General features: G+C 43.6%; 2 protein-coding genes across 2 annotated transcripts in view; one reads left to right on the top strand and one right to left on the bottom strand.

The window, feature by feature from the left end:
- Nucleotides 1-988: 988 nt before the first annotated feature.
- Nucleotides 989-3,743, bottom strand: slc25a4 (solute carrier family 25 member 4). Its single transcript, XM_061245215.1, has 4 exons — nt 3,530-3,743; nt 2,185-2,671; nt 1,840-1,980; nt 989-1,720 (listed from the first exon to the last, which is right to left on the bottom strand). Exons 1-4 carry the CDS (start codon nt 3,638-3,640, stop codon nt 1,563-1,565), a joined length of 897 nt encoding a protein of 298 aa, XP_061101199.1. The 5' UTR covers nt 3,641-3,743; the 3' UTR covers nt 989-1,562.
- Nucleotides 3,744-6,128: 2,385 nt separating this feature from the next.
- si:ch211-197n1.2 (EF-hand calcium-binding domain-containing protein 6) overlaps nt 6,129-19,987 on the top strand; it is a 29,216-nt gene continuing 15,357 nt past the window's right edge. Inside the window, exons 1-12 of the mRNA XM_061245214.1 lie at nt 6,129-6,715; nt 8,486-8,604; nt 9,659-9,759; nt 10,024-10,101; nt 10,689-10,862; nt 11,934-12,071; nt 12,375-12,511; nt 13,199-13,341; nt 13,731-13,927; nt 14,784-14,891; nt 15,892-15,957; nt 17,216-17,326. Coding sequence (XP_061101198.1) covers nt 6,358-6,715; nt 8,486-8,604; nt 9,659-9,759; nt 10,024-10,101; nt 10,689-10,862; nt 11,934-12,071; nt 12,375-12,511; nt 13,199-13,341; nt 13,731-13,927; nt 14,784-14,891; nt 15,892-15,957; nt 17,216-17,326 — 1,730 coding nt within the window. The 5' untranslated portion in view covers nt 6,129-6,357. The remainder of the gene's footprint in view (nt 6,716-8,485; nt 8,605-9,658; nt 9,760-10,023; nt 10,102-10,688; nt 10,863-11,933; nt 12,072-12,374; nt 12,512-13,198; nt 13,342-13,730; nt 13,928-14,783; nt 14,892-15,891; nt 15,958-17,215; nt 17,327-19,987) is intronic.

Genomic DNA, 19,987 nt, shown 5'->3' on the forward strand with positions numbered 1-19,987 from the left:
CAGAAACTGGCAGCGCTTGGTCTCTGGGCTATTTCCAGCTCCACCGCTGCCCACAGTTTCTGCTTACTTGGAAGTTTCCAATGGACAGTGAAACCGATTAGCGTGAGGCGTGAGCACGAGGTGCTTGTGACATTCTGAATCGTAGCCCATGATTATTTTTATCCTGAGTGGGTCACGTTTTTTAACAAACTCTGTGACATCTCCACCTTGTCGATTGCATGTGACATAGGCTGTGTTTTATTATTTCCTTTTCCATATTTCAGTGAGAGACACCTGGTACCCAGAAAAAAAAAAGTATCTTCACAAAAGACCATAAGTTGCTCTTAGCAATGCAGCACTGATCTTGTGGTCAGGATGGCCTGTCCTCTTTTGTAGGCTGCACCCATATTACTGTGGGACAGCACCTACGTGTGGTTGTCCTTGGGAGCACAGAGCTAGGACACACGGCTGCTGACAGTACAGATCTGCCAAGCAGAGAAATAAAATGACACGTGTAGCTGTAAACTCCATTGCAGAGCTGTCTGACCACACTCCTGAAACTATGCACCAAGGCGAGGCCTCTGATCTTACAACAGTCTCTCTTAGAAAAATAAATAAATGAATAAATAATCTACAGCCTACAGCACTAGCGGATGCTTCTCTAACTGAAGGTTGCGTAGGAACTGATCTGACCCTTAGCAGCACAGTCCAACTCTCATGTCATGTTCCATCATGTCATGCATGTTTAAATACTCTTTTCTGTTAAATGGGCTTTTTTTAAGGTAAGCTAATTACCAAGATGGTAATGTGGAATAAATATTTTAAGCATAACAAGTGAAAAAATAATTTTAATTAAAGAGTCATAAGAGTCATAAAATACAAATATGAATAAATGTGCTGCTGGAAAGTGATATAGCCTAAATAATGACTGCATAACAAGCAGGATGCAGAATCCTGCCTGTAATGTCAAATAAAGCTTCACGATAAAGGAAAAGATGCAAGCGGAATATACTTGTTATTTATTTTATTGTCATTAAAAGAGCACATGTTGGTAACACCTCAAGAAAAAAGGCCTTGCTTGTATAGCAGCTGCAAAAGTGAAAAGTTATGTATTGTGCGAATGTAGGACGGGTGACCTATTCTAAAGAATCACATTGTTGTTTCCTACTTTAAATGGGGAGACACTCTCTCCAGAACTGGCCAGACACGTGACTATGCGTTTGCCTATCAGGCACTGAGAGAGATATGTACAGATTCGAAAGGGACATAATTATATTGTCTGCGACATTGGTCAGAAGGACATGTCATTTTGTTGTTTACTTTAAGGCATTTTTTCTTCTTCTCCAGAACACGTTACAAATAAGTGCATATAACAACGTTAAAAGAACAGTGTTAGACCTAGAAAATCGAGTAAGTCACAGACTCTTGTTAATGTCGTCATTGTTGTGTTTGCTCTCCGGATGTAGTCCTCTTATGGCTGACTGCAAGAAATACAACGCTACCCCTGCATTCACTATGGACATGTTTGTACAAGGTTAAGACTCGTGAAGCTTGAAGAATTTCTTCAGTCTAATAGTGAATGTTTATGTGTATTTCTTTATTTCGTCGTACAACACCAGTACGAAAGCTCCGCCCATGCCTCTGATGACGTTAGACCACGCGCCCTTGAAGAAGGCTTTGGATCCCTCATCCTTCATTATCTTCTTCCAGCAGTCAATTGTGCCCTTGTACATGATGTCAGCTGTTTTAATAAACGAATTTATAAGATTAATTCATATTTATTTCTGGTGATATGGGTATAATTACTTCATAAAAATCTGAAAACTGGAAAAAACGGATGAATAAACAAATGTGGCTCACCTCCTTTACGACCTGATTGCATCATCATACGACGTCTAACCGTGTCAAAGGGGTAAGACACTAGGCCAGCGGCAGCAGTGACACTCTGGGCGATCATCCAGCTGACAACGATGTGAACGTTCTTAGGGTCTGGCAACATACCTGGAAAAATAAAAATAATATTATTGGAAAAATGTCAATGATCACGCCTTTTTAGATGTTATGAGTCAATGCGTAATTTCACCACTTCATGCTTGCTTATTCACAGCATATAACACAGTTATGTTTTTTAAGTAGGCCGAGGCCTACAATCTCTATTATTATTATTATTATTATTATTATTATTATTATTATTATTATTATTACCTTTAGCAGTATCATAGACTCCGAAGTATGCGGCTCTGTATATGATGATTCCCTGGACGGAAACGTTGAATCCGAGGTAAAGACCCTTAAGGCCATCGGATTTGAAGATCTTGCTGATGCAGTTGCCCAGGCCGGTGAACTCTCTCTCTGCAGTGCCCTTGCCGATGTCGGCCGCAAGCCTGGTTCTGGCGAAGTCAAGTGGGTACACGAAACACAGGGAGGTGGCACCGGCAGCTCCTCCAGAAGCCAGATTTCCCGCAAAGTAGCGCCAGAATTGCGTTTTCTGGTCCACCCCACCGAGGAAAACTTTCTTGTACTTGTCTTTGAAGGCAAAGTTGAGGGCTTGGGTGGGGAAGTACCGGATCACATTGGCCAGATTTCCTCTCCAGAACGAAAGGAAGCCTTGTTCCTTAGGGATTCGCACTACGCAGTCCATAATCCCTTTGTATTGTGTTTCCACAGTGATCTGTTTGCTGGCATGTTGCACCTGAAATAATGGACAGCAAGGCAATGTATAAATCAGCGGGGTTGTTAAATAATATGGCTATAACAGTGTAGTTTCAGACAGTATAGTTTCAGACTCCAGTGGCCAGCGTGCAATATCTGGCCATAGAGGTGATCTAGTGTGGGCCTATTCAGTCAACACATTTCATAATGCTTAATTGCTTACTTTGCACGTATATGGAGTCTATGACTATGCTATTAGCTATGCATTTATTTGCCGGTTGGTGCAGGATGAATCGTGTCCCCCTTCGCTCCACACGAGCACATAGCTTAAGTATTAGGTTGCGCGGGAGAGGTCTGCAGCTAAATTTAGTTGCACATTTACGTTTACGGTGGACAGGCGATGATTTGCGTCTCCTCGTGCTGCTTCAGTACAAAGGGAAATTTTGGAATATAAAAACATATTTGCCAATAAATTGCCTTGACATGTCCAAGCGGTTGTAGGCTATTGTCTACGTGAACCTAACCCCTCACCGAAGTGACGCAACAGTACAGCGTAGCGGTAGGAAGGAGGACTCGGTCCACAACATCTTTAAGAACGAAATAGCACCATGGAGAGCGAATCAAAACGGCAAACGCTTCCTTATTTAGTGCTAGTATGTCATAGATGCAGTCGTATCAATACACCGGTAAACTCGAGTTAAAAAACGGTCTCAGTAGTTTCTGATGTACGCTACTTTTTCATAGTTGTATAACGTCTCGATTATATGGACACACATATAAGCATAATTAATCTATATGTCGCTCGTGTGCGTTGGCCTAAAACGAACAATGGTGTAACCATTAGGCCTACCTAAAAACAGGTAGGCATAAGTCTGATTCAGTCTCAAACACATCTCACCTGCAGCAATAGTTTCACCCTCTCAATTGGGGCAACAGCAGTCTTGGAGATGGCAGCGGCAATGCCACCTGCCAAAAAATCCTTAAGGAAGCTTACAACTGCGTCCGACATTTTGTGTTCCTCTTCACCAAGTAGATGTCAGACTTGCAAAGTCCCGTGTCCCCCCGAGTGCTCTCAAGTAACAGAACTGCCCACCAAATGGAAGACGGCTTTCCTTCCACCTTAATATATCCAAACTCTCTATCGCGAGACGCAAGGTTGATGGAAAAGCAACTAGTCAAACAGACTGGCGCGGTTGAATAAATTTCCTAGGTCACAGTTCAAACTACACGCCATGTTCATTGAAAGAATCAGAAAGATACTTTGGGGACGTTTAAAGGACAAATTAAAGTTAATTTCCCCTAGGAAGTGAATACATGGCATGACTAAATCGTTCGTGGGAACTTTTTCGATCACAATATCAATATGTAATTTAGAGACGCAAAGCACATAGTTATGTGTGGTTTCTGGGGCCACAAGTTAGAAGTTACAGCATTTATATAATTTTAATTTAATTTGCTTCGCAAACTTCTCTATTCTCGGACAGACGCTAATTTTATAGGCCTATAATAACGAAACGAGCCTTAAACAGTATGATAGCCTAATTGACTTGCATTGAACTTCTCAGTGTCAGTTTAATTAACGATAATGCATGGATATATTATTTCAACATGATGCGTATTTTTTGGTTGGCAGATACATAGTGAGCTTGCGTGCAAGTGTTATTATGTGCAAACTGTTATTGGTCTTCTCCATTCATTGTTCAACAATTTTTAACACTGGTTACATTCAATATCAAATGTTGCACCTAACATTGATATATGACATTTAGAAAGGCCTACTACGTGTTTATGTGTCACATTTGTCCGTGTACCGTTGCTCCTTAATGACGTCACGTGCTCCTTCCAACTAGCTCCTATATTCGCGCAACGTTGATTTCAAAGAATGGGGCCTGTTTAAGAAAAGTGAAAACACAACTTTCCACGAGACGTGACGCAATTTACCGAGACGGTGCAGGTACCCGTGCCAAAACGTTTTGTACTTTAGTCTAGAAGGGCAGGTTAGTGTGCCATTGTTTATGTTCAACTGGGTGTATCGTTTGCATTAGACAGAATTGGATTCTGTCTGTTGAATTGGATATGGTCTAAGGATTAGATAAACTTCTGTTCTTCGTTACCTTTGCAAAATGTGCTATATATATTTTCAGCACAATCTGCCTTTCTGTGCTGAGATGATACAGTACACAACAGAAGTAATCATCCACTCTGTGGGTGTCAAAACACACACAAATAGGAAGGAGGGCTGACTTTTTTCTAGTTTTGAAAAGAACATCTATCCCTCCAGCTTATGCACAAACCAATATGACACATATGTTTGGGTATTGTTGCTTGGCTACTGAAGAATAGGTTCTCCTGGGGCATCTAAATGGTTTTGAGCACATTTCTGAAACAATAGCCCGTGGAAAGACGAGTCTATAATTAAAGATCAAATGAACCCAAAGTAGAAAGTGCCTTAACAATGTTTTCCCCTGTCCACCAATGGCATACTGCACGTTGGTCAGATGCTCCATCTGCTTCGGCAAAATCAGGGTCAGGGACCACTTCATACATCATGTCCCATCTTGTACGGGGAGACGGGAACTTGCTTAAATTGAATACTATATAAAACTAAACCATAAAAACAAAATAAATTGTTTTGCAATTACATAGAATTTAGTCTGAAATTCACATACTGTATTTGCAAGATCACATGAAATTAATGCGTTTTCCTGCTTCTTGTGGGATTGAAAGCCAGTTAAAAAAAACAAATCTGTACTTCATGAGCTGGTGTGTTTCCCTCAAGTTGCATTGGCATAACATGGTATTGTAACACAATTGCGGCAGGGTTTCTACCAAGTGGGTGTTCAGGCTGCATAGCAACCCTGGAATTGAATTCTATTTACTGGCCTCACATTGGGAGCCATGTAACACTGGCCCACTTTCAAAGGCCACTTTAATGAGCACAGTTAGTGGCCAGAGGACCTTCTTCAGCACAATCAGCTACTAAGAATGCAGACTTCACAAAGAAACCTCTCGTTAAAATAATCTGAAAACGTTATATGCCAGTGATTCCTGATAACCTAGGCTACCCCTGAGACTTTTCTGAACAGAATTTTATCTATCCTTATTTACGCTGAAAATAGGCTAATAAGGGACCCTTTAGTAAGCTATGCCATTTTTCAATGACGTTCATTTGGATAGCCACCCAAGTTCAAGATGTGGGCCATTTGGGATCCCTGTGGTAATCTTATACAGCCTAAAAAGGAAGTGTTGTCTTCTTAGTTGTGATACTCATATATTTCTTAAAGACATCATAATAGGCGGTCTTTACTGTAGTTTACCAAAAAAATAAACACAGGATGTCTGCAATAAAAGATGTAATAAGTAGGTTTTGAGGTTCAAACTGACTAGGCTGGACTCCCCGTGTGGAGTTGCAATAAACTGGGTTTCCGGACCTGAGCGCTTGGTGTTGCTGTAGCAACCTCTTATTGTTTCTGTAAAAACAGAAGTGAAGGCAGAGATTCCAGACTCACAGAAGTTCCATTTGACTTTCGAACTACCCGACTACTTATAGGCTATTAATTTAACAGGTTATAAACAAGCTTTTTGGAACAATATAATAGTTTGAAACCGACCATACATGTACCACAAGAATCCACTCATTTGAGACTTTACAGTCACATTTAAAGCAAGTCAGCAATATTATATTTGCTGTCCAGGACAGAGTAGCTACTGCTAGCAGACTGAGTCATGACAGCCGCGAGGATGACAACCAGGGTACCTTCGGTTGCTTCGTTTCGACTTCCAGTCATCCAGCACCCGTCTTCAAAAATGGGAGATCCCGAGACTATGTCTCTCAGAGGCTACACTACTGACGGCGTCAGGAATCTTAAAGTTTTTGCGGAAGAAAGGGGAAGACCATTGTCACACGAGGAAAGGCACGACTCTGTGTTTCGAAGTCAGACATTGAAAAGCCACAGAGCACAGCAAGGTGGAAACGACTCGCGGCTAGACATGGACACCTTTATGCGACCTCCGCTGCAAATCCCAGAGGGGGTGGAAGTGACATGGGCCGCGGATCCGGATAAGCCGCGTTTGCCAATCTTTGGTGAGTGGGCTATACTGACTGAAATGTACTTTCTGGGAGCAATAGCAGACACGCAAGTTCAAACTAAAGCGTTTTTCAAACGGAGTAATTGTTAAGTAAACATAGCTCACGAAGTCTTTCGTTGCTCTCTGTCTTGTCCAGTTAAATTGAGTATAGGTTTTCAGTGGCATGAGGTAATCAAGAACACTACCGAATCGGCTGGGCAGATTTTATTCCATTGCCATTTCGAGGCTCACCGAGGGGGCCCGTTCAGTCCTTACCGTAAACAGCGGCAGACTAACATTCTATGGATCATTAATATCCGTGGTGCGTTCAGTCTTGAACAGGTTTATGGGGTTAATTTAACCTAAAGGTGTGCTCATGAGGCGCTTTTGGGCGGCATTGCTTGAGCGCATTTTGGTGGACAGACGAATATTTCCTTAACAATCGTAAAATTAAAATAAATGCATTACCCAGAACGACCAAGCATGTCTTAATGCTATTCAGCATGAATGCCCAGTCATGCATTTTCTCTGGAATCTGTGAATTCAATCAATTATATGGGAACCTAAACAATTTGACGAGAAGTTTATTTCTGAGAAGTTGAATTGTTATCATATTGAGTATTATTAGTTATTCAGTAGTATCGTTGTAAATGCGAAAAAAAAATATTAAATATATATTTAAAATAACGATATTTTTCCAGCATCAACTGTTTTGTGCGCGTTTTTCTGTGCGTTTCGACTGCATATTATACGAACTGCCACTAAGTGGCAGTGTGGCACCCTTTCTCAGGAATCGTCTCCCAGTTCAGCTGTGGCAATAACTCTATTCCAAGGGTCCCCATATGCATAGATGACCGAGCAGAGCCTAATATATAAAAATAGAGATAATTTTTATATTATATGTCAGGTACTCTTGGAACTAAATTACGAGTCTGAAAGGTATATAGTAAAATGCTATTTGCACACATATGACATATGATGAACTGTGCCAAGGAATCCTATTTCATTTTTTTAACTAAAAATGTCTATGTCTATTGTGCTATGTAAAATAATTATTGTGATTGATTACAGCAATAATAATAACAATAACAATAACAATAATAATTATTATTATTATTGCTCTTGTAGGGGTTTAGGCCAGAGTTTTCTGTAAAGCATTTTCTGGTGTGTGTACCAGGTCAGTGAGTGTGTATTATGGTTAGGATTACTGACTGTATTGTATTGTTTGTGTCTGTGGCTGGTCAGTGAGTGTGTTTTATGGTTATGATTACTGACTGTATTGTATTGTTTGTGTGTGTGGCTGGTCAGTGAGTGTGTATTATGGTTATGATTACTGACTGTATTGTGTGTGTATGTGTGTGTTGTGTGTGTGTGTGTGTGTGTGTGTGTGTGTGACAGGTCAGTGAGTGTGTATTATGGTTATGATTACTGACTGTATTGTATTGTGTGTGTGTGTGTGTGTGTGTGTGTGTGTGTGTGTGTGTGTGGCAGGTCAGTGAGTGTGTATTATGGTTATGATGATTACTGACTGTATTGTATTGTGTGTGTGTGTGTGTGTGTGTGTGTGGCAGGTCAGTGAGTGTGTATTATGGTTATGATGATTACTGACTGTATTGTATTGTGTGTGTGTGTGTGTGTGTGTGACAGGTCAGTGAGTGTGTATTATGGTTATGATTACTGACTGTATTGTATTGTGTGTGTGTGTGTGTGTGTGTGTGTGTGTGTGTGGCAGGTCAGTGAGTGTGTATTATGGTTATGATGATTACTGACTGTATTGTTTGTGTAGGCCAGCGGGCGTGTCCAGTGAGCAGGGCTGGGAGCAGTGCTGGTCACAGCAGCCTGTCCAGCAGCAGGGGCAGCAGCGTCTCATTCCCTGCTGCTCAGCTGAGGATCCAGGTGGATGAGGTGAGGCAGCTCTCATCCATGGGCCCTCACGCCATTTCAGGCACCGTGTTCGCAAGCCTGGAGGAAGGGGCTCTTTGTCATATGATTAACAATCAAATCAATCGCATTTTCTTTTCACGTCATAACGAGTCTGGCCCTGCTGGTCCACAGCTGAAATCTGTGCCGAAGGGCATGTCAGCTTAGCGGCCATGTTGTGAATGTGTCAATTATATCATATGAAGAAGAGAAGAGAAACAGTTATAACCCTGAGAGCTTGACTGGGGAGGAAAAGGACAGTTCGGGGGGGGGGTGTAGGCACGGACTTTGTCCCCCACTTCAAAGAGGCGAGCGGCAGGCGCAGTATTGGGTAGTGCCTGGCCAGGGGCATGGTGGCTGCGTGGGCCCACTGCAGGCCGGGGCCAGCCACAGGGTGCTGTGAGGAGGGAGGGATTGGGCCTCAGAGTGCGGAGGGGTATGGAGGAGTGCACTACGAGTCCAATTGGCTGGGCCACAGGTGTTGGACTGGGTCGGGTGGGCCAGGCTGGTACTGGACTGTCCTGGGGGATAGCCCCCCCCCCCCCCCCCTGCCCCAACCCTGACCTGAACTGAAGTGAAGAGGGCATGGCGTACGTCCTGCCTGTCAGGACCGGTCTTAAATACTCACCCTGTCCACCCCAGCTCTCATCCACTGAGCCTGTGCAGAGAGGGGGGCAGATACTGTATCTTACAAAGCAGGGGTCAGGGTGCCATTTAATTACAAAATCACTTGTATCAGTCAGCTCCTTTGTAACTTTGTGTTTAGTTGACTTAAAGTCAGAGCGGTGTCTGATTACTGTATCATTGCATCAATATCAGTATCGTCAGCATAACCTCCAATGTCACCGTGATACAGATCTAAACATCAGGAGGGTGTTTTCATCATGTTTCATCACAAATAGAATTTTGAAGACATGAATATATTTACCACTGAACACAATATACTCTGTGTATTTACTGTCATAATAAATATGTGTGTGTTTGTGTGTGTGTTTGATCCTTCCCTGACTATCTCTGTAATGTCCCTCTGAATCGGCAGCTGGAGCATGAGTTACGGCAGCGGGTTCGAGCCGGCGGTCTCTCCACCCTTAAGAACCTGTTCAGGAGCAGTGACCCGGGGGGACAGGGACAGGTCACCAGGTCGGGTCTCAGATAGATGACATCAAACACACATGCAAACACACAAACACACACATATAGTCAGGTTCTTGCACATACACAAAAATAAATACATGTGTATACACAGTCACATTGTCAAAATACAAGAACATTCTTTAAATTGCAGGCACATGCACACATGCAGTAAAGACACACACACACACACACACACACACACACACACACAAATGCATATAAAGGTACACAGTGTAGCTGATGGTAATGTGCGTCTCTCCCTCTTTGCAGAGATGCACTGCTGATGATTCTCACAAAATTCCTGGGACGGTCCATCACTGTCAAACAACTCAGGCAGCTGCTCCTGCGGTAATTCCTGTCACCACACTCACTGAATGTCTGAGGGCAAGGCTGAAGCTGTTGCTCATGATTATGACTGCAATGATGATGATGGTGAAGCTAATGAGTTGTAGCATGTGCCAAATGGAGAAAACATAGAAGTTAATTCATTATGCTGAATCAAATCGGATTGCCCTTCCCAGGAAAAGCTCTTCCAGTCCTGCTAATAGTTGTCTATTGGGTCGTTGAGTGCTTCCCCCATATTCCAGGGATTGAGCTTGATTACCAAGGGCTCCAATTGTATGTTTCGTCACGCTGGGAACCGTACTGTCCTCTAGGGTCCTCTTCACACTTGTCCCTCTGTTCGATCTGCACTTTGTTGTACGTCGCTCTGGATAAGAGCATCTGCTAAATACTACCACACAAGGGGTGATGGTATAACTCCCTCTTTTTCCCGCATTCGTCCAGATGTGGTTGTAAAAGGCACGTGCTACATCGTAGTAAAGATCTATTGCTGTTTACATTCAGACATTTTTGGAGAGAAAGTGTGAAATGGTGCTGAAATGTGTTAAAGAAAGGAAGCAGAGAGAAGTGTGGCAGACCTCTCCTCTCTGCAGGCTGCACCTGTCTGAGAAGGCCATGCTGGGGTTCGAGGAGCTGTACGCCCCCCTGATGGAGCCCGTGCAGACAGGGGCAGCGACCTCGGGTGCCCTGGCCCAGCACCCCGGAGCCGGGGCCCAGCTTACCGCCTCCCAGGCCCACGCCCTCCTCCGGGGCCCCGCCCAGCACAGGTAGCCCTAGGTCAAGTAACACCCCCCTCCACCCCGAATCCATTTACCCAACCAAAACCTCTGGTTCAAAGCCAAAAAAACCAACAATGACGAAAGGCCTTTTATTCCTTTTGATTTTTCTTTTTGTATTATTATTCAAACTGAAATTTGAAAGGGGACTATTAAACACCAGGCGCATTGACTCTCCGTGACCAGCGGGGGAGCCGCTCGCGAGAGGCTCAGGGAGATTATTTAAGTGTTTTCCCCTCGCTCCCTCTTCCTTTGTTGTGGCATTTTTTAAAATTTGGAGGTGCGGGGGGGTCGGGTGATGGGGGCCACAGTGGGCCGCAGTGGACAGCCAGCGCTGGCGGAGGAGAGGAGGATAGGAGGAGAGGAGGAGAGGAGGAGAGCCTGACCCCAGCGTTGGCAGCGTAGGCTCAGCGGCCAGCACTGGGAAATCTCCCGTGACCAATCGCAGAGACCTGGAGACGTGCGGTCGGAGGGCCCAGTGACTCTCAGTTCTCCTTTAATCTCATTATCCCTCCACCCACCATTCTGAGGTGCAGGACTTTGGGGATGGGGGCGCTTTGTTCCTGCGTCAGACTCGCCTCCCCGTCCCGTTCCCGGAGGAGTTGTTATATTGTGAAATTGGCCGTTGATCTTTCCCACTGATGTCCAGCGTATGAAAATATATGTCTAAATATGTCAATTTATATATACAGTCACAAAATATATGCTTATTAATATTTACTTTTTTAAATGTATGGACTATTGCTTTGGGCTGTCATACAGTACATTCCCTGCTGAGCATATTTCACATTAATTGAAATCTTCCAAATATTAATTGGGCAGTAAAGAATGATTTTTATCAATACATGGAACTGTACTCTTTACTCTACAAAGTATGATGACCCATAAGTCTACTTTGGCTGCTTTCTGTGCCAAAACAGTCGTAATATAAGCATTTATTTTTGTTGGCAGCAGAGTAATGTTTGGCTTATTTTCGAAATTATGGGAGAGACTGGAGGAAAGAGAGCATATTCTCCAGCTGTTGAGGTCAGAAGTCTGAGATTCCGCTCTATTTTCTCCCAGTTTCCTGGAGGCCATCACATCACTTCCAGTGAAGGATACAGAGGGTCCCCGGTGGATTGTGGCCCCGGAGCTGCGGAACATTCTGGAACATCTGGACCTAAACATGGAGGATCACGAGTTTGAAAAGCTGTGGAAGAGGTGCGGCCCAACCCCTTAAAAATGTCCTGTTTGGCACTGTTAGTGTCACCCGGGACCGTCAGCACCAGCGGGTGTGGCCCAGGGAGGGAGGGTGTGGTCTGTTCGCTGGGTTTGTCTCTGTTATGATGCACAAGTGTCACTTGTGATCTAAACTTGTGAGCACACAATCAAGTGTGCTGTCTCCTGGGGTCAGCATAAAACATGATGTGAACTTATGTGATGCAGTGACTGCACAGCTGGTGATGCAACAGATGCATCAACTGTTGTATTTGTATTGTATGATGATAGTTATTTTTTCCACAGGTATGATGTGGACGCACTTGGAGCGGTTAGAGTGGATGTGCTGTGGGATAAAATCAGGAAGAAGGACAGGAAGAGGCCCAGCTCAGATGGGAACACCAGTCAGAAGGAACCAGCCTCCCTCAGCACTGAGGCAGAGAGTAAGAACTTTAAAATCCTTCCCTCAAAACTAACCTGTTAATGGATGTATTATTGGCTTGTTTTTGGCATATTTCGGTACAACACATCCCAACACTTGAAGAAGACTTGTTTTTGCATGCCTCTGTTGGATTGCCAGCTTCTTGGAGTGCATTTAACCAGCTATTTATGCATTGAATAGTATATGGGTATTTGCTCCATTTTAAAAATCAATCTGACCCCATTTGTTTGAGATCCTTGCAGCTCTGTCTTCAAGTGAAATTCAATGCAATTACAGCAAGACTACCATAGAGGGCACTGCAGTATTATACCAGCCCAAGCTGCTGCTGTCTATCCTTCATCTATTATCCAAGACAGAAATGTATAAATATCTTATTAGTCTTTCCCAAAATAGTAAGTTCTGGGAATTACTGGATCCTTCTTTGCCTTGACTTTGCCTATATACTCTCTCTCTCTCACACACACACTCACTTCTCACTCTCACATACACACACACACACACACACTTACTCACTTACTCACTCTTTCTCTCTCTCACACACACACACACTCACTTACTCTCTCTCAAACACACACACACACACACACACACACACCCAGACACATACTCACTCATTTGCACATACACACACTCACACGCTCACACACGGACACACACACTGATTTTGCACTCCTGTTCCTTCCCTCAGCTCCTGCCAGGATTCTCAGTAAGGGTGAGGAGGAGCGTAAGGCCTCCATCGCCATGGAGAAGTGGCTGAAGGACAAGTTCCGGGAGGGATTTCGTAAGATGAAGGCAGAGTTCGAAAAACTGGATCCTGACAAAACTGGGAGGGTAAAGAATCAGGAAGCAAACACTGACCCCATGATACCTCTCAATATGTGTTTGTGTGCATGAGTGTGTGTGTGTGTGTGTGTCGCCCATCAAAACTGACTGAATCGAGTAGTAATCTGGGGAATGTCTTGTTGGTTTAAAGACCTTTATGTAGTGTATGACTTGGGTAATGGGCTCTAGTGTGACACAGGAGTCTCATGTAGTATCTCCAGAACTGCAGTCCATACCCTGTAACACTAACACATCTCTTCATAAGCAGCATACCCTGCACATAGTGTTGTGCTCTGAATATGAGTGTACTGCTGCATCAGTCTACCTATTGAAGGTGTGATATGAGTTCTCATTGATAAAGATAAAGGGCTGCTCCCCTGTGCTTGTGCATGGGACAGGTGCAGCCGGACACCTTCCTGCAGGTGCTGCAGGCGTTTGGGCTGTCTTTAAGGAGGGGGCACGTGGGCCTGTTTCTGGCACGGTGCGGTCTCAAGGTCAGGAAGACTGGGATCAACTACTCCGAGTTCCTCCGAAGGTTCCAGGACCGCAGCACGGAGGGGCTCACGCACAGGATCCTGACCAATCCGCAGCACAGGTAAGGGTCGGAGGTCAGAGGTGAGAGCCTCCATGGAATAGTGAGGAACATTCTCTTAAGATTTTGCTTGGGTATTTCTTTTGGCCAAAATGAATTGTAATATATAATTATGTATTTTGAACATGAAATGACTGGTACTGGAGATCCATAGTTCATAACCCCTGGAATCAACGGCTGCCTAATCAAGGCACAGTCCCCAAAGTCCATATATCTCCATTGAGACAAACAGGCAGTCACCATCGTACAGCAAACCCGAAGACTTTGTAACCTTGACAACATCCCACAGCCAGCCAGTGATTGGTGCTCTGTTGAGCGTAGGAGACAGAAAGGGAACAGGAAGCTGACAGAGGTAAACAGACTGGGGGCATCAGACAGCTGTGTGTGCCTAACATTTTTTAATGTTTTTTTTTGGCTCCCCAAGTCTGTTTGCAGAACATGGGCCTTGGTTCTGTTGCGCTTAGTTCAGACTTGCCCACGGTCTCTGTATCTCCCAATGAACAGGCCTGTAGGAGATTCATCCCCCGCAGGAGCCCCTGTCTTATTCCTGTGTCTGTTGGATTTGACTGCAGCCGGAATCAAAGCCTAACCATGTCGATACAGACTGTGGCTGGCAGCCTTAAGTGGCAGCAGCTAGCCTGCCAGTGTAGTGTAAACCAGAGGGATATCCCCACCTCCTGTGTGTGTGTGTGTGTGTGTGTGTGTGCGAGCGTGCATGTGTGTGTTTGGCATGGGCCTAAAATCATGACTAGCCATTCAAAAATTTCAGATTTAAAGGGATTGGGATTTTATATGGATTGATTGAATTAAATAAAAAGCAAAAATGTTTTGCTTTCTGTGTTTTGAATCTCAACCCCAGATTCAATAAGGATGAGAACATTAGCCACGCCTCCACGATGACAGCGGTAGAAGCCAAGCTGGCCCGTCTGTTCCAGTCTGAGTATCTCTCTCTCCTCGACATGTTCCGGTGAGTCTCTCTGCACACACCATTTCAAAGGATTTAGTAAACTGACAGTTAACATTACCCAAAGTAGAACAAACTCTCATTGCATTAGAATTACCAAAGATAGAAAGTCCAAGGGTCAGAATGTGGAAGTCCTGCCATGTCTTCCTTCCAGCACATTTCAATAATGAATAATTAATTATCTTCTGGCTGAAGAATTGTGCTGTGAGTGGGGAGGATGGTTGAACTGAATTTTTCCACCTCTGAGAATAACTCCATATGGAGTAAAACCAACAAACTCTGACACCTCTTTATATATTAGAACAGCTCACTGCTCACTGTCAGGAGAAGTCAACAGACATTGACACCCTTCATTAGACTGTCTCTATCCAGAGAGCCCTTCAATCTCTTGACACCAGCCATTTTATTGGGGTAACCCCTATCTGTAGAAACCTCCAAACTGTGCCCCTTGCCAGTTCACTGGGATAACCCCAATCCAATTCCGGCTGCTGGTTAAATAGTTTGGTGATGTGCAGACAGTGTGGCTGTTTGCACAAAGGCACGACCCCCCGACAACGCATTGTCGGGACCCCCAGCCCCACAACATTTAGATTTAAGATTAGCCCGCCTCTAATCACTGGCAATGAGATCACCGGCATCACAGGGTTGTTATGGAAATCCCCTGCAGTTATCCCCCATTCCGCTTGACAGACAGGGGGGCAGTAAAGGCACAGTCGGTTGTGAGTGGCAGGCAGCCTGGCTGCTTGGCTGCTTGGCAGTTACACCCACCATCTTGAACACCAGTGCCCCCATGGTAGCTGAGAGTTAAACGTCCTGTGAAACGAGTGTGAACCGAATAGTGACACGTTGTCATAAAGATACCAGATAATGGAAGGATAATCTTCCTGAGACAAAGAGCTGATGGTTGAAATGACTTATGTGCCCCTTTGAAAATCTATGGATGTGTGCAAATTACTTTTTTAAGTGGCTCTCCTTGTTTGCTTGTCCTCCTTTCTTCTCAAAGAAACATTGACAAACTTGATAAGAAGTCGATAAGTCAGGAGGAGTTCCGGGCTGCAATAGAAAGCAGGTATTTATCTTTCCTATCCTCCTCCAGTGGTCATGTCTTTATTATTTATGTTTTACCCTCTGCTACTTCATAGATATCTAAATATATTTTATTTTAAAAATCCCCTAATGAATTCAAACACACACACACACACTGTGTGTCCGAAACTGAATTATATATTTTTTATCTCTTATATTTCTGTGTCCTCTCCAAGTGCAGACACTTTTCTGCAGTTCTCAATATTTTTCTAAGTTTAAATGGAAAATTCACACTCATTTTGATGTTTTACATTTCCTCCTTTTTCATCTAGAATGATTAAAATGATCTAAAGGTTTAGTGGTTTTGCTGCAAATGGAGTATATGGATATTTTCACTAAAGATTACAAAAACAAGGAAAGACATTTTGTTTTACATTGATACATGATCAACATGTTTCTATCTAAGGACAGTATCTAAAGTATAGTGTTCTGCTGGTAGGTTTTATATACCACATGCCTCAGTTTTTACCTTTTAACAGCAATCCATAATTCTTTGAAATTTTCATCTCCTTTGTGAGCATGCATTGCCACAAACTAAAATCATCTTCAGCTATATTCAAAAATAGAATCATTTGTCTATCCCTCTATAATTACGCGGTCTTCCTTTTTGGCAGCAGCGAAAATATTTTGAACCTTTTCATTATCATATGAAAAGGTAAAAAATAAAAACCTTTCTCATATAAGAAGCATACATAATCTGAGAGTAATTCAGTGCCATTAAACTTTTACACAATCTGGATGCTAAGTGACTCTAGCCAGTGCCGTCACAGAAAAACATCACATACTGTTCACACTCAGGAATCAATTCTCCCCTGTTTTTCATACCATAGTATAGTAGTAATGTTTCATAACAATCCTCTTTGTGTAAGGACTATGGGACATGAAAAGGGATTTGGGTCCTGGGGAGTGAAAGGTGCATGATTTTGGGGGAAGTGTCCATCTGATTTTTATACCTTCTTGATAAGTTAATTTATTTATTCTGTGAGGATGTGGGACTGTGTGTGTGTGTGTGTCCTTGCGAGTGTGAGAGGATTTAATCCCCTGATTGAGCAGTCAGGTGCTGAGCCCTTTTTGGATGTGAGGGTCAGTGAAGGCCTGGTTGACCCTTGACCCTGCTGTGTGGGGGCAGTGGCTCTCCTCCTGACAGAGGGTAAATGAGCAACGTATGCTGGTGACACTGCGGGCCAGCTTGCAGTGACCGGGCCGGATGGATAATGTCCAGCTCCGCCTCTCCCTGCCAGGTTCAGGCTGGAGATCTCCGACCCCGAGTTTGCACAGCTGCTGGAAAGCCTGCCCCTCGACCAGGACGGAAATGTCCAGTATGCCCTCTTCATGGCACCCTTCGACACCCGGTAATCCCTCTCTCCTCCACCTCTCTATCGCCCTCTCTCTCTCTCTCTTCTTTTCTCTCCTCTCTCTCTGATTTCTTTGGCTCCTCAATCACAACCCACTCCATAGCACACTTGTCTTCCCCATCGTAATAAACAGAACTCTGTTCTCACACTGAGCTCACATCTTAATAATGAGAGAAGAACCCCGAAGAGTGGAGCTGTCCTTCAAAATCACAATTCACTTGAATTGTTTGAAGTGTTGGGCGATTCAAACCAAGAATTTCAGTTGAGGCTAGGCCCACCTGTCAGCTATATGAATTATTTTACTTGATGGTTGCATCTTGATAATGTTTTACAAATTTAAATAATTTAAATCAAAGCTCCAATCATTACTTTAGGCCAGGGGTCGGCAACCCTGGTCCTGGAGAGCCGCAGGGTGTGCTGGCTTTCGTCTCCACCTTAAGCAAAAAAAAATAAGCAACCGATTCAGACCCAAGAAACCAGGTGAGGTGAGTTAACTGTGCAATCAACGGCTTTCATTGATCAATTAATGCCAAGTAACAACGAAAGCCAGCACACCCTGCGGCTCTCCAGGACCAGGGTTGCCGACCCCTGTGTTAGGCAGTGGATACCAAAGGTCTTCAGTAGCACATTATAAAGGGCCTGGTCTTTCTAGGCTAGGATGGGTTTTAGTCAGCCAGGGTCCCTTCGGTTACCATGCACCAGCCCCACATGCCAGATTCACCATCTGTGGCAGGTACACTACCCTCTACTGTGCTACACTTTGGCCTGTTAGGTGTAGAAGAGCATTGATGGTGAACTTGAGCTTCACCTGCAGTGCACCTGGGGATGAATGAATCCTGAGGTGATTCAAAATTAGGGAGAAAAGGGGGGGGGGGGGGCAAAACAGGGAAGTTTTAAACACCTCAGACTTAGTACTCTCGCATTTTTCTTTTGATATTTTTTTTTCTGTGAGCACAAGCCTGGGAACGTAGGATTTGAATCCTTGTGCCTTAAAATGAGAAAGAATTGTTTAGCAATAACACTGATAACCTTTCTGTTTCAATCTGTTTCATGATAATAAGCTGTCCAAGTCATGTCCAGTTAAGCTTCATTAGGAATTTGTATCTGGAAACACAATTACTTTTTTCTGATCTAACTGGACTATATATTTTCAAAAATATTGAAAATCAAATCATTCAAACGTCACAGACTTGTTTTCATCAGTGTATGAGCACAGAGGGAGGGGTTAAGTAGTGACAGGACCACAGAGACTCAGGGGTGACAGAGGGCTCCACACAGAGACCCTGAAAGTCCCCGAATGTCAGCTGAATGAGCCACAGTCAACATGTCTTACAGAGCACCGGCCAATGAATTTTAAAACGTTTCAGTGGCAAACCCTCAGACATGTGGTTGTGTAGTGTGTGTGTGTGTGTGTGATTTCTCTGTTTGTGTGTGTTGCATGTTTGTGTGTGTGTGCGTGCATGTGTTTGTATGTGTTTGTGCATGACTGCATGCATCCGTGTTTGTGTGTGTATGTGTGTGTATGCGTGTTGCATGTCTATGTGTTGGTTTATGTGTGTATGTATGTGTGGGGTTTAGGGGATATCAGTCACTGTGTTTGTAGGGAATAAAGACCTAGATAACCAGCCAGGCTTAGTTGACAGGTGACAAGGGTTACAATGAATGGGGATTTTGTAATACCAACAGCGAGCTTGGCCACCAAGGGACCCACTGAATGGAAATAAAGAGAACTTTTATACTCCCAGGAAAAAAAGCTAACCACAGAAATGACACAGAGGACTTAGCATTTTGCTAATCAAACTGTTCTGCTGTCTAGTTTCTTTATACAAAAAAAGAAAAGTAAAATGCTAAATCTCTCCGGTCAGATTTATCCAACTGTCAGTGGATGTGTGGCATTTCGGATCCTTTCTGTTTTTCCAGACGTTGACGTATTATTAGTGAAAGCGGTCTTAAGCTGTCCCGTAAGACCATTCTCAGACGAGTAAAACGCATTCACATAGAATCACTCGCCTGCTAAAGTAACTCTTCTATGGCAAGAGATGCTGATTCGATCTGAATGCAGTTCAGACACCAGTAAATATGTATTTGTTCACGTTCTCAAATCTGATATTCGCAAATAAGTTTATTTGCCCTACTAGACAACTTATAATAAAAACAGTCTACATAAAGTTGAAGCATCCATAAATATGGAAACTATTTCAATCCAACTGACTGCTGTGATCTGAGTTTACAATTCCTGAAGCAGAAATGGATTCACAGCTATTGTATGCATAATGAATACTCGAGAGAGTAAAAATGCATTCTTATTTTATATTTGACGTATTGTGAATGTGTTCATCAAACACCCATCTGAGAAAATGAAGAACTATACAGCAAATAATGCTATTAGGCTTTAGACAGTGGTGGTGACTTTAAAGTGGATTCAGAACTAATGTCAGTTAAATGACTTAAGAGAAAGGAAGAATGGAGAGGAGTGAGCACTAATTAGGGCAAAAAGGCTGCTTTTTTGGGAGGGTTAAAAGCCCCTGCTGTGACACGCTCATTTAATACAGGGAAACAGGCTCTGTGTTTTTAGTTCCTGGGTCTCGCTTACAATGGCCGCTCCCCCTCTCCACATGTACCCAGAAAAAAGGCCTCTTTCCACCCCATGTGAGGCGC

This window comes from Conger conger, chromosome 6 (assembly GCF_963514075.1).
Source record: "Conger conger chromosome 6, fConCon1.1, whole genome shotgun sequence".
In the NCBI taxonomy this organism is placed as follows: Eukaryota; Metazoa; Chordata; class Actinopteri; order Anguilliformes; family Congridae; genus Conger; species Conger conger.

Coding starts and splice junctions, on each gene's coding strand:
- slc25a4 (XM_061245215.1), bottom strand. CDS start 3,640: ATGTCGGACGCAGTTGTAAGCTTCCTTAAGGATTTTTTGGCAGGTGGC. Junction 2,672..3,529: donor GGGTGAAACTATTGCTGCAG/GTGAGATGTGTT, acceptor CCATTATTTCAG/GTGCAACATGCCAGCAAACA. Junction 1,981..2,184: donor AGTCTATGATACTGCTAAAG/GTAATAATAATA, acceptor TTATTTTTCCAG/GTATGTTGCCAGACCCTAAG.